The sequence below is a fragment of the Danio rerio genome, chromosome 7 (assembly GCF_049306965.1).
Source record: "Danio rerio strain Tuebingen ecotype United States chromosome 7, GRCz12tu, whole genome shotgun sequence".
In the NCBI taxonomy this organism is placed as follows: Eukaryota; Metazoa; Chordata; class Actinopteri; order Cypriniformes; family Danionidae; genus Danio; species Danio rerio.
The window spans coordinates 29,174,121-29,188,288 of NC_133182.1; the positions used below are offsets into that span (position 1 = coordinate 29,174,121).

The 14,168-nt window shown below is 36.1% G+C and overlaps 1 protein-coding gene across 2 annotated transcripts; it reads left to right on the forward strand.

Moving 5' to 3' along the window:
* The first annotated feature begins 312 nt into the window (after positions 1 to 312).
* On the forward strand, positions 313 to 11,487 carry gnao1b (guanine nucleotide binding protein (G protein), alpha activating activity polypeptide O, b). 2 transcript variants are annotated; one of them, XR_012382333.1, is made up of 8 exons: positions 313 to 632; positions 732 to 774; positions 2,904 to 3,045; positions 4,939 to 5,099; positions 5,625 to 5,753; positions 7,378 to 7,507; positions 9,146 to 9,914; positions 10,066 to 11,487. XR_012382333.1 is itself a non-coding variant. In NM_200828.1 (8 exon segments), coding segments are annotated over 8 exon segments (1,065 nt in total). In that variant the 5' UTR covers positions 437 to 514; the 3' UTR covers positions 10,419 to 11,487.
* The last annotated feature ends 2,681 nt before the right edge of the window (positions 11,488 to 14,168 follow it).

Below are 14,168 nucleotides of genomic sequence, written 5' to 3' on the forward strand. Positions count from 1 at the left end.
GCAAAAATATCAGAAACATACAAATATGAAACCCTTAACACACACAAATATACATTATATATCATCCTACAGTAGTTCCACTTAAGTAAGTTAAAATAATTGTGAATAAATCAAACATCCAAATATCCAGTTCACCCAGAAGCAAATCAAACCCCTTCAGTGTTTTATATTTCGGCTGCTACAAAGCAGATGTTCTCGCGCCATACCCTGCTCTGCTGTGACGTCAGGATGAGAGGGGTTTGCCCCTCGCGCATTAGGAGGGAACTACAGGATGAGCCGAGCTCGTGCAGGCTGTCACTGCCGCCGCCCAATAGACACCCGCGATCCGGAGCGCGAGCAGGACGACCTCCTCCCAATCCAGAGGCCGGAGCGCGAGCCTGTCCCTGACCTCGATTCGGTTTGGATGCTTTAGCAACGATCGGCAGACTGTTCGGCGAGCGCGAGAGGAGAGAGTGTGGGACAGAGACGGATTTTTGGGATACAGCTGTCGCGCGTCCCGACTCTCGGTCTTGCAATGGGATGCACGTTAAGTGCAGAGGAGCGCGCGGCTCTGGATCGCAGCAGAGCCATCGAGAAAAACCTGAAGGAGGACGGAATAAGCGCAGCCAAAGATGTCAAATTACTGCTGCTGGGTAAGTGGAGCGGGATCGGGGAATGAGGATGCTGCCTGCAGGTGTGTGTGAGCGTGTGTGTGTGTGTGTGTGGCACTGACACGGGCTGTGTCTCCGCAGGCGGAGGGGAGTCGGGCAAGAGCACCATCGTCAAACAGATGAAGTAAGTGCGGCTTCTCGTATTTTTACATCTGCTGTGTGTTTTCTGCTCGCTTCGTGGCGATGTTGAAGACCGGAAAGTGTTTGTCTCGCGCTGTTCTGTGTGTGGTAGTGCTGAAACACAGGCTCTCCCCATGAGACAGCGCTGTTCAGTGTGTGTGTGTGTGTGTGTGTGTGTGTTATTCGCATGTGTGCAGTGAAGCTCGAGAGCGCCCGTGCACCTTGCAGTTGTTTCTGACGGTCGGGGCTCTAAACTTCCTTAACGTTTCACGTTTTCGTCATGCGCATTTAATCTGTGTGCTGTGGCATGTTATGCATTAAGGCCTGTGTTCATTTTGTCCTCTGTGTGTGCTTGAGAGACATAGAGTTCATGAGTGTGTGTGTGTGTGTGTGTGTTGTGTATTGTGTTGAGTGTGTGTAAGAGAGAGAGAGAGAGAGGCATTAGAATCTTTCTCTGTATTAATCTTAATGGGTGGCTTTTAGTGCCTGATCCCTGCAGTCTCGTTTAGCGTTATCCGCCCATTAAACGGATTTACCGGGACTATGCCACCTAACCTTACATTTCATAACTACGGATGCACATATACACTCCTTAAAAATATTAAAACTGTTTATTGGCATCTTTGGTTCCATGGCAAACCTTACATATCCATTCAGCTTTATAAATTAAATCACTGTTTTTTTTTATTGCAGTAGAGGACACATTTTGTTTTTGAGTCAAGAACATATTAATAATGTAAAGAAACTTCCCTATTAACCCTTTGACTGCCCGCTCTACCAAATGGTTGACCATCTTTTGACTGTTTTAAATAATGAGTGTTAAAGTCATTTAAAGAATGGCTGTTTTAAATAATGGTTTACACACAGCATTATTGGTTTACAAAAAATCAACAAATATAACCCTGTTACACTTGATTTTGGCTTTATTCTACAAAAAAGAAAACATTAAATGAGAATCTGAAATATTTTATGGCATACTTCTTCAAAAATACATAAAAATAAAGGTGATTTCGTATTTAAAAATGTTTTATTTTTATTATGCTTTTAAAGCAATTGGTCTTTTCTTTTTTTTCCCCTAATTTTTCATAGTATATCATTCCAGTACTTTTACCATGAACTGACATATCTACCATTTGGTAGAGGCTGATATTTAGAAATTATGGGATAAAAAAAATATCCATCGAGTGTGTTAACTAGCGACATTAGGAGTTAAGAAATGCAATCCAAAAATTCAGTTAAAGGGTTAAGAAACCTGTGAAATGAAGATGTTCTGTGAATGCTGAATGTTCTTCATGAAAATAAAACCTTTATTTTTTAAGAGTGTGATTCCATGATGGATGTTTAACATACAAATAACCTTTCCATTTATTATTTAGCATTTGGTTTTCATACTAAGACAAAAAAAAAAAAGATTGTTTAAAAAACATTTCATTGAAAAATTATTTTTGGAACCAAAGATTGATCCTCAATGCCATCCTTATAACCTTTATTTCAGTAAAAGCTTTGTCATTGCACAAGCAAGTCCTTATCATAGAATAAAAACCCATTTTAAAGATTATTAAAATGTTCTTTACGTTAGAATATTTCGCTTAAAAGCTGTTTATAACCATAAAAAACTATTAATAGTTAACATCACTTTAACTAACAAGATACAAATATAAAACTCTTGTTTTTTAAAAGTGTGTGTGTGCGGGTGTGTGTCTAGTGACTGCATTTTAAAACAAATTAATTGTGTTCTAAATAAACAAATAATCTATTTCATACATGAGCTCATTTCACTCCACCTACAAAGTTTTTGTAATTCAAATCTCACACAACTATATCTCCGACCGTAGGCATATTTTGAGGTTTTAAATACACTCACACTAGTTACACTTTAACTTTTTATTACTGTTATGCAGTTATTACATGGTTACAGTTTAACTTGTGGTTAAAAATATTAAAACAACCAACAACTACTATAGAGTCTTCAGAAACGCAGCAGTTTCATTGCATAATCTCTAATCATACTATTTTTGCTACCACACATCCCAGCCATATGGATATATACATGCATTATAGCCGTTGACCTTTCGTGTTTGCATGTTGTGTGTGTGTTTATAATGGCTTTCATCTGTTGTGTGTCTGCGTCAGGATTATCCATGAAGATGGGTTCTCTGGAGATGATGTAAAGCAGTTTAAACCTGTGGTCTATAGCAACACCATTCAGAGCCTCTCCGCCATCTTGCGAGCCATGGAAACTCTTGGAATAGAGTACTCAGACAAGGACAGATTAGTATGTATACACACATGAACATATATGCACACACTTGCGAATTGACTAATGAAGTGGTGTGGCAAAAGAAGAAGATTCCAAGTATGCAATCAAATTTTATTGATAAATCTCCAAATGTATCAAAATATTATAGTTTTTATCATGATATATAGTATTGTCGCAATAACAAAGGTTATTTTAACAGATTTAATAACCAAAACATACTTTATTGTCTATACATGTTCAGTGCAAAATTCATTCATTTGTTCATTTTGTTTCGGCTTAGTCCCTTATTTATCAGGGGTCACCACAGTGGAATGAACCGCCATCTTCAGATGTTCAAAATAAATGTTTTTAATAAAATAAATTGCAGAAGTACAATAGGTAACACTTTACAATAAAGTCTTGTTAGTAAACATTAGGTAATGCGTTAAAATCAACAGTGAGAAAAAGGCATATTACAGTTTTTATTTTAAAAAGTAGTGCAAATCTTTGTAGATTTCGCAATAACTGGATTTTTTTTACCTTTTACCTCCATTTATTACAATTATGATGTTTGCCATTAGGCATTGACTAAGAAATTAACATAAACAGCATTACAATTAAAAATAGTGACAGAAATTTTATGTCGTAGGCCAGATTATAATGTGAAAATGTTCCCGTTTGACAATAGACAGTCTATTAAGCCTTCAAGCAATTGCTGTGATGAAAGACCACTAATCCAACAATCCGAATGTTCTCAAAGGTTTACACAATAAATATTTATTTTCCACATTATCGGTTTTGTGCACACTCATTATCACAGTATATTGAATTGTTGAGTATCGACATATGTCCAAATACAAATACTCCATACAAACTTTGTTCGGGTTTCATGACTTTTATTGAGAGTATAATAGAATAAATAGTATATATAGATTTTTATTATTAGTATATTCATTTATTTTCAGCTTAGTCCCCTTATTAATCAGAGGTCGCCACAGCGGAAATAACCTCCATCTTATCCAGCATATGTTTTAGGCATCGGATGCCCTACCAGCACATCCCAGCATTGGAAATTAATAGTATATATATATATATATATATATATATATATATATATATATATATATATATATATATATATATATATATATATATAATATACACACACACATTCATAATATTATAATAATATGAATTTTATTAATAGTTTAAGGTAATTAAAAGTATATATAGACTTTTAACAACAGTATGTATTATTCTAAAATAGTATAGTCTAATGTATATATTTTATTATAATAGTATAATAAAATAGAAATAGTATATATAGACTTTTATGATTAGTATAATAGTATAGTATAATATATATTTTTGTTATAGTATAATGACTTTTATTAATAGTTTAATATAATTAATAGTTTATATTTAGACTTTTATTAGAATTAAAATATGTACTATTATGGAAGTATAATTAATCACATACTTTTATTAATAGTATAAGTTAATAAATAATATAAATTTAAAGTTGGTAAAAACAATAGAAAAGCTAAATTGTCTGTAGTGTATGTGTGTATGTCCTGGTCCTCCAGATTGGGGCTTGAGCGTTTGGCTAGCAACTCACCTTATAAAAACTAGATGTGTGGTGCGGCTAAATATCAACTTCAATATAAATGGCTGTGGGAGTAAGTAAAAACAATACAAAGTGGCAGAACACAACAGTTAATGTTCTTACTGTTAATCTCCCAGTGCACACTTGTTTTGATTTTCAGTGTTCTTTAATGTTTGCATTAGATTTTCCTCGGTGACTGACCTCACCTTGCTTTACCCCAATCCTCTTTCTCGCATAATGCGTTGAGCTACAGTGACACCTAGTGTATGAAATCGTGCTTGCCGATGCAATTCGCCCTTTTAAACCTCTCCATGTGTTTGCAGGCAGATGCTAAGATGGTTTTTGATGTGGTGGGTCGTATGGAAGACACAGAGCCGTACTCCACAGAGCTGCTGGCTGCAATGATTCGTTTGTGGACTGATACTGGAACTCAAGCATGCTTCAACCGCTCACGAGAGTATCAGCTTAACGACTCTGCACAATAGTCAGTTTCTACACACATAAACACACACACACACACACACACACACATATATATATGGTAGTCACATTATTACTAAGTGGTTAAGGTTCTTAGACCAATGTTTTACCAGTGACAGATGTACTCATGACAACAACCCGGTCTCAATCAATGTTAGCACCTTGGCTATCTCATCCAGGCAAACTAGAGTGACCTTTCTTTTGCTGTGTTAAAAAGCTAAGCCATAAAGCAAAATGCACATTATTATTACTATAATAAACTATGGAAGCAAACTATTGTAATTAATGTATATTTTTAAACAGTACTTTTGCAAAGCTGTTTTAAATGTGATGACATTACAAGAGCTAATTGGCTAAGACAGTTGTTGTCCCATTAACAACTTGGTGAAATTAGGTGAATTAGTCTACGCACACACACACACACACACACACACACACACACACACACACACACAAATACAATCATGATAATCCAAAGAGTGGGCCTATTATATGTCATTAAATAACACATGGACCTTCTGTGTTTCAGTTACCTTGATAGTTTGCAGCGCATCGGCTCTCCAGATTACCTGCCCACTGAACAAGACATTCTCCGAACCCGAGTCAAAACTACTGGCATTGTCGAGACACACTTTTCATTCAAGAATCTTAACTTTAGGTATGTTGAGTTTGGATTGTCTTATGTGAATTAAACTTTTTAATATATTTTTTTATTATTATTATTGCATTTTTTTGTGCATCCTAAAATGATGATAATAATAATAACAGTAAGAAGAAGAATTAATAATAAATAATAATAATTCATATTAATAGAAAATGGATAATAACTTTGAATAATACTGAATAATAATTACTACTTATTATTCAGTATTGCATTTTTTAGGGAGAAATTGACTTGATGTATGTCACATTAATATCACCTTGTAAAACCTGTATCAAACTTTGTGATTTTATATACGTTGAAAACATTTAAACAAATGATTTAAATGACTTTTGTTCAAAACATTTCAAAATATGGGTGAAATAATCCAGTGATGGGGCGTCATGATGGCGCAGTGGGTTGCACGATCTCCTCACAGCAAGAAAGTCGCTGATTCGAGCCCCGGCTAGGTCAGTTGGCATTTCAGTGTGGAGTTTGCATGTTCTCCCCGTGTTTGCGTGGGTTTTCTCCGGGTGATCCGTTTTCCCCCACAGTCCAAAGACATGCGCTATAGGATAGAATTGAATAAGCTAAATTGTCTGTAGTGTATGTTTGTGAATGCAACTGTGTATGGGTGTTTCCCAGCGTTGGGTTGCGGCTGGAAGGTCATCCGCTGCGTAAAACATCCACTGTAAAAAATGCAGGGTTTTACATAAATCATTCATGTTGACCCAACACAAATGGATTAAGTTAACTTCACACTTTTAACAAATTTATGTGAATTGAACATAAAAAATTAAGTTGTCTCAATGAAATCTCAAGAATTGTGTTGTTTCAGCTCGTTTTAATTAAGTACAAGCAAAAAAATTATGTTTTTTTGGAGTGTATAGTGCATAGGTAGGCGGTTCATTCCACTGTGGCGACAATAAAGGGACTAAGCCGAAAAGGAAATAAATGAATGAATGAATAATCCAGTGATCCGGCATCATTCAGTGTAAAAATGAAAAACATACTTATCCTAGCTACTACTTATTAAAAATATTAAAGAATAAGTTATAAATATTAATATTTATCATGTTTTGATCAAATTGTATTGTAGATTGAATTCTTAAACATGCAAATATTATTACACATTTCTCATTTAATGCTTAAAAGGCCATTTCTGTCTTTGACCTTTATTACATAATTACTAATGAATCATTTTAATAATCACCATTAGACTATATTGTCATATCACTCACTTATACATTAAGTCGTTTTTCTGAAATAATATAATTTATGTAAAGCTTTTTTGAAACTTGTATCAAAACATTTTTGACTTGTATCTTATATTTTTAATATGAATTTTAAGTAGAAAAGTGACATTTTAGAAAATAAATCATTGCAAAAGATCATTATGAATCTCTCGTTGAGTTGAAAGAGGACTTAGATGTAGAATCACATCAAAGTGTGTTTGTGAATAAGGAACTGAAAATATGGTGATTTATTTGAATTCCCTTCATCGGTGTGGTTTCATGTTTAGTTGACCTACTTTGTGTATTAATATGCATTCTGACCTGCTTGATTTGAGTGTTGTGTGTGTGCACACATGCGTGTATATGGCTTCACATGTGTCCTGAGAGTGTGTGATGTTTGTCCTCAGGCTGTTTGATGTGGGAGGACAGAGATCAGAGAGGAAGAAATGGATTCACTGCTTTGAGGATGTGACAGCCATTATCTTCTGTGTGGCAATGAGCGGATACGACCAAATGCTCCATGAAGATGAGACCACGGTGAAAACTACCACTCTCTACACTTGCCTGATCTTTTACACTACTTGTTTTCTCACATTATGACATTTCACAGTAAATTAATTTGAAAAAAAGACATCTTTATCTTTTAATTTGCTGTTTGTAATAATAATTAATTTTACATTGACAAAAAGCTGAAACTGATCTGAATTATTAAATTAGCTCAATTACCGACTTCACCAGTATATTCTAAAAGTCTGGTCAGGTACATTTAGAAAATGAATTATTTGATTGAATCCAGTCTTATGTTGTATGGGTATTTGGCAATAAACACAAATACATTGTAAGGGTCAAAATGATTGATTTCCTTTTATGTCAAAAATCATTGTATTATTAAATAAACATCATCTTCCATGGAGATATTTAGTAAATATCCTAATGTAAATAATTAAAAACGTCATTTTCTCTAGGAATGAGCGTTGCCATCAGCTTAATTTAGACCATTTAAAATTTTTGAGATTTTTTTGAACACTCACATTTTTAATAATTGTATCTCAGCCAAATATTTGTAACACAGGCTGACTGTGAAAACGTTCATACATTAAAACTTATACCTGTATACATATCTGGAGTGCTAATCATGTAGCCATAGCTATGCATGGCTGCATTTTGTCTTTAAAACAAACGCTACGGGGCAGTTTGGCGCTGGCTACCGATTCTTTTCATGCTACCAGTTGACCACTTACTTCAATGTGGACGGCTTTTTCTGCTGTTACTAGTTTGTCCAGTGCCTCGCCACATACATTGGCGGACTTCAGACACAAAGAGTAGTTGACTGCAACGACGGTTCCAGAAAGCTGGTAAACCAAAATCAAAAGGCAAAAAAAATAAAATAAATAAATAAAACAAGTAAATAACAGGGTAAGAGCATGGTAAGCATAAACAGCGGCCTCTTGTGGATTCACGAAAACAAAAACTGCAAAAAAAAAAATGAACCTCCTGCTGGGACATATTTTGCTCTCTTCAGAATTATATACAGGGGTGTGTATCTATAATGAGCCTTGGTTGTTTATTGTCTTATCCCCATTCCTGACAAACAATGTACTCAATTTGTGGTCCATGGTTACATTAAAAGATTCTATTTAGAGATCAAAAATCTAAATACTGATAATAGTCATTTTAAATACTAATTAAAAACTATTTCTTTAAATAAAATGTTTTACCCATTTGATTTAATTATTTCAAATGATACAGTTAAATATCATCATCTATTCTGTGATTTATTTTAAGTATATAGTGCATTTTTGCCTATTATTGCAAAAATGTGCCACATATGACCAATGATTTAACTAAGTTCCAACTTTCTTAGTACACGATGTAACTACAGAAGAATCAAGCTTTTAATAAAAAAATTATCAGAACTTTTTTTCTGGATGCTAATGGTCTAATCCGATTCAATGCTAAGCTAAGATAATAGGGATACTGCCAGACCCAGAGATTGGCTGAATAGATTAAAAAATGGTAAAATGTAACCATTTAGGTTCCTTATAAAATGAGCCTTTTTTCCAAAAAACAAAACAAAACAAAAGGTGGAGTGTTCCTTTAAGAGTCAATGTGTTTATATCCAGATTCCAAATGCAGATGTTTGATTCGCCCTCTTTTCTTTCTCTTCCTCTGCAGAACCGTATGCACGAGTCTCTTATGCTCTTCGACTCTATATGCAACAATAAGTTCTTTGTCGACACCTCCATCATCCTCTTCCTCAACAAAAAAGACCTTTTTGGTGAAAAGATTGTCAAATCTCCTCTGAGTATCTGCTTCCCGGAATACACAGGTACATCAACCTCACAAAAGGGTTGGGTTGATAGATGATGCCAGATGCTAGACATCACGATGCTGAGCGATCCTCCGACGCCGTCACAGCAGCAACCCACTCACGAAAAACACACACTCAGGCCTCGTTTGCACTAATACGTCTTAGTTTTAAAATGCCATTTAAGAACAAAAACAATCCACGTCAGCATTTCTGAAAAGCCTTCCTTCCACACTATATCGCTGAAGGATCACGTGACCACACACACACCCTCTTTCATGAGCTGCAGCGTATGTATGCGTCTGAGCTCCAGCAGTCAGCGGGTGCTTTGAGCACAAACTCCTGTGGGCAGTGCACGTCGAGCGGTTTATTAAGGATGTACTGCTGGATTACCTCTCACTATAGTTGTTAAACGTAATATTTAATTAATCTGGTCTCTATCTAACAACTCCTCGGTCTTTTGAATGTATCAGGTAACGTGTCACACCGTCAGTACACTGCTTCAATCTTTCACTTTCATGCTTGTACTTTGTAATAGTTTTAGTGAAAACCTCAGATACTGTTGGTTGCTGTTGGTTGTGCACCTTTTTTACCAACCAAGTTTGTCAACGCCATTATAACGATACAGACCACTCTGCCTATTCATGCCAGAGTCTCGTGGAAATAGTGATTAACGGATGGTAATTTGTGTGTCACTTATCTTTATTTATCAGGTGATCAGGTATTGAAATGGTAAGCAAAATACAAAATAATTAATTCGTTATGAATTGATGAATTAATCATAAAGAATGAATTCACCGCTTCCTACGACGACGATGCCAGCATCTATCACATTCATTTCACATTAGACATTGTACGATGCCAAATTGGTCGACATCGCCCAATCCTACCTCACATTGATGTAAAATGAGAAATTTATAAACTCTGACATCATGTTTAATCTCTTCTGCAGGCCCAAATACATTCGAAGCGGCCGCCTCGTACATTCAGGGTCAGTTTGAAACGAAGAACCGCTCTCCTAACAAAGAGATCTACTGTCATCTAACCTGCGCCACAGACACCGGAAACATCCAGGTGGTTTTTGATGCTGTGACCGACATCATCATCGCCAACAACCTGCGCGGCTGTGGCCTCTACTGAGCTCCCAATGCACTTGTTGCCCTGCAAAAATAAAACGGTAACAAGTGACCGAACTGACACCCCCTGTGACTTTGGCCAAGGCACTCCCTAATTTCATTTCACTGTCAGTTTATTTTTATTTTTATTTTTTGTTCAGATTATTGATCCCCCGTTTTCTTTTGTAGTTGGTCAGTACATTGCTGGAGTAAATAACGTACGGGTGTGCATGTATAGTGTAAAATGAGCGTTCGGCCGGGCATAGATGCTTTACGCATGAGTGCATGTGTGTGAGTGTCAGTCACGACGAGTGAGAGTGTTTGTCGGGTGAAATCGCACGAAGGGTTACATCTGCGTGAGTGCTGACTTGATCCTAAATGAAAATGATCTCAAAAGCAGGCTTTTCTAAAAACCGAGAGCACATTACACTAGGAATCCTTTAGCAGAGCTGAATGTCATTTGAGAAACTGAATGTCTTAAGCCAAAGTTGTCCGTTGGCTTCAGGCTGAGACGTAAAAATGCCTTTCAGCGAATGAAGCCTCTTGACAAATTGTGACGTTGACAACATTCTCACTCAACATGAGCACAAATAGTTCAAATCGTTTCATTTCTGTATAAATTATGATGTAGTTTATTTATTTATATAATAATAAGCGCATGTATTTACATCTTTTTGTATCGCCCCACACTTTGTGCACCCTATCGATGTTGGGCTATGAATACAAATGAACTAGCTTACCGACTGTAGAGCGTAAACGATAAGACAGTAATTCTGACTCATATATAAGTGAATTACTGAACGCTTCTTTTTATCTCACTCTCTTCAACTGATCATGTGCGAGAGTGTGTGTACAGATGTGTGCGTGTGTGGTGCATGCACACTCTTTTATTCAACCATGACCTGTTACTTAACCCAGATTTCTTTTCCCGTTTTCCTCCTCTTTTTTTCTCTGCTGTGGATGGATTTTTTTTGTTCAGTGCACTGAATGTTCTCTTTCCTCCCTTGGGGTGATACTGCACTGTACTGCTGGGTTTAGTCTTCTGACCGACCAATGAAATGTTTACATTAAAAAAGAAAACACTTTAGCACCAACTACTGGCTGTGCACTGATTTGTTTTTCCTCTAACATTGGGAGGGTGTTTTAACATGCAGCTAACAATGATTTACACAAATAGATTTTATAAACAGATATTAGGGTTGTCGTGATACCATTAATTTACGTTACAAACTTACCAGCTGAAGTATGGTGAAACACAAAAGTATTGCAAAACTGTGATTCATAACTCAAATCAATGAAATAAAGAATATAGTCAGAAATACCATAGACCATTTTGAAGGATGTAAACAAAACAATGTTCCTAATGTGTTTCCTGTTTTAGATATTTAATTTCCATAGCTTCCGGAAATCCAAAAAGGTCCACATAATGATAAAGAAATGTTATAACAACTGTGCTAACATCAGCTATGACCAATAGTATCTGAATGCAGCCTTTATGATACAAGCTGAGAATGCATCACTCGGTGATGCAATGTCAGACACAATGCACTCAAATGGAGCAAGTGACGTCACTGTGAGGGGTAGGGTTAGGGGTGGGGTTAGGTGAGTGCATTAAAAAGCATTGGGTGCAGCTCAGATTGCATTGCACCAGGTCTGCATCCAGACCGTTCTTGCTATGACTGTATTGCTTCTTGTTACAGTTCTTAAATAGTTTGATGTCTAGCAGGAACTGTTCATGGTTCAACGATATCGGCATATTGAAATAGTCTATATAAAATATAATACTATATTAAAATAAATATACAAATTACACCAAATAAATTTTGTTACAAATGGAGCATTTTCCCAACCAAGTTAGGCTTTATGAAGTGGTCCTGTATCTATTGTCTTATCAGGTAAGAGACCAAAGTCATTCAAAATTTCACTTTGTGAGCGGTTGTTTTTAAGAGATTGTCGCGGTAGTTATAGCTACTAAATCATATTGACAGGAACAGAATTGAACTGATTCAGATTCGAATTGAAGCATTAGAAAACGTGCAATAGGCTACTATTAAGACGTGAATTCTACACAGTTTTGCAACCTTAATGTGCTCCACAGACTATTCAAATAAAATAGTCTATTGTTACACAAACGTGTGAGCATTTTAGTGACATGTCCACATGCAACATTATGTATTGTAGATAGACCGTTAATGACGATACTACTGTTTACAAAGAACAGTGGCACCGGCAGTATTTTGGAGACATAGTATCACGATACTACCATATTAAACCGTGCAACCCTAATAGATATGTTGGTTTTTTTCTTTTAAATTAGTCTAATGCCCATATAACTACCAGACCACTCTGATGCTTTTTTACTGGCAGTTAGAACATTTGCATTTTATAAATATATAAAGGTGCAGTAGGTGATCTAAAGGTATTTAGCTAGTCCGTTTGCACTGGCTGCCAGTTGCTGCTCGCATCAAATTCAAAGCTCTGATGTTTGCCTACAAAGTGACTTCTGGCCTTGCTCCTTCTTATCTACTCTCACTTCTGCAGATCTATGTGCCCTCCAGAAACTTGCGTTCTGTGAATGAACGTCGCCTCGTGGTTCCATCCCAAAGAGGGAAGAAATCACTTTCGCGAACGCTCGCGCTCAATCTGCCCCGTTGGTGGAATGAACTCCCTAACTGCATCAGAACAGCAGAGTCACTCGCTATTTTCAAGAAACGACTAAAAACTCAACTATTTAGTCTCCACTTCACTTCCTAATCTGTAATTGCCTCTCTGGATATACCACTAACTGTACCAAAAAACAAAAAATAAAAATACTAATACTACTAATACTTTCCTTCTTAGACTTTACAGACCTGAAACTTGCCTATAGCACTTATTCATTGTTGCTCTTATAGTTGTGTAAATTGCTTCCTTGTCCTCATTTGTAAGTCGCTTTGGATAAAAGCGTCTGCTAAATGACTAAATGTAAATGTATTTATATGTATTTTTATATTCTGGGTAAGGCATAAGACAAAAAAATGTTCATCCAAATAAACATTGTCAGGCTGACAATTCCCTTAATTCTGAAAAGTAGCCCAAACTGTCTGTCAACAAATGTAGATTTGTACATCTGCAGCCCCCCGTTCAAGCAGATCCGCCATTTGCACGTAATGCGCGCCTCGTTCTGTGGCTTTCGAGTGCCAAGGGTAAATACAAAAGCTAAATCAAAACTTCCTAAAGTCCTGAATCAATATCAGTTACTTTTGCACGCTGGAGGAATGATGACACACCATGGCTGAAGTATTTCTGTTAGACAATAATAATTATTATAAATAATATTCTGTTTTAAAACTAATTTAGTCACGCAAAGCTGATGTAGATTGTGTTGGTATGAATGGGTTATATGCACAGAAGTGTTGTTCAGCCACTGAAATCTACAGTGAAAGTTTGATGTGACTATTTTCAGTTTCATAAGGGCCTATTACAGCATCGATGTCGATTTTTATTTAGTTTAACAACAAAACATCAGTAAATAGTAGTAATTTAAATTTAGTAAATAGTAAATTAAATGAGCTGAAGATGGTTTATATTCACCTTGGTTCATTTTTGAACAATGACCACTTCTCATGTGCTCCCTACATTGTTTACCATGCTACTCTTAGTAATCGGTCTGAAACAGCATATAAGTGTGGCTTAGTAATAAGTTTAATTCCTGCATGCCAAGCATTAAGCATACAGTTGTCGCTTAAGGACAAAGCATGTTTGAGAGTGAGAGCAGCGATCCTTGCATGCATAA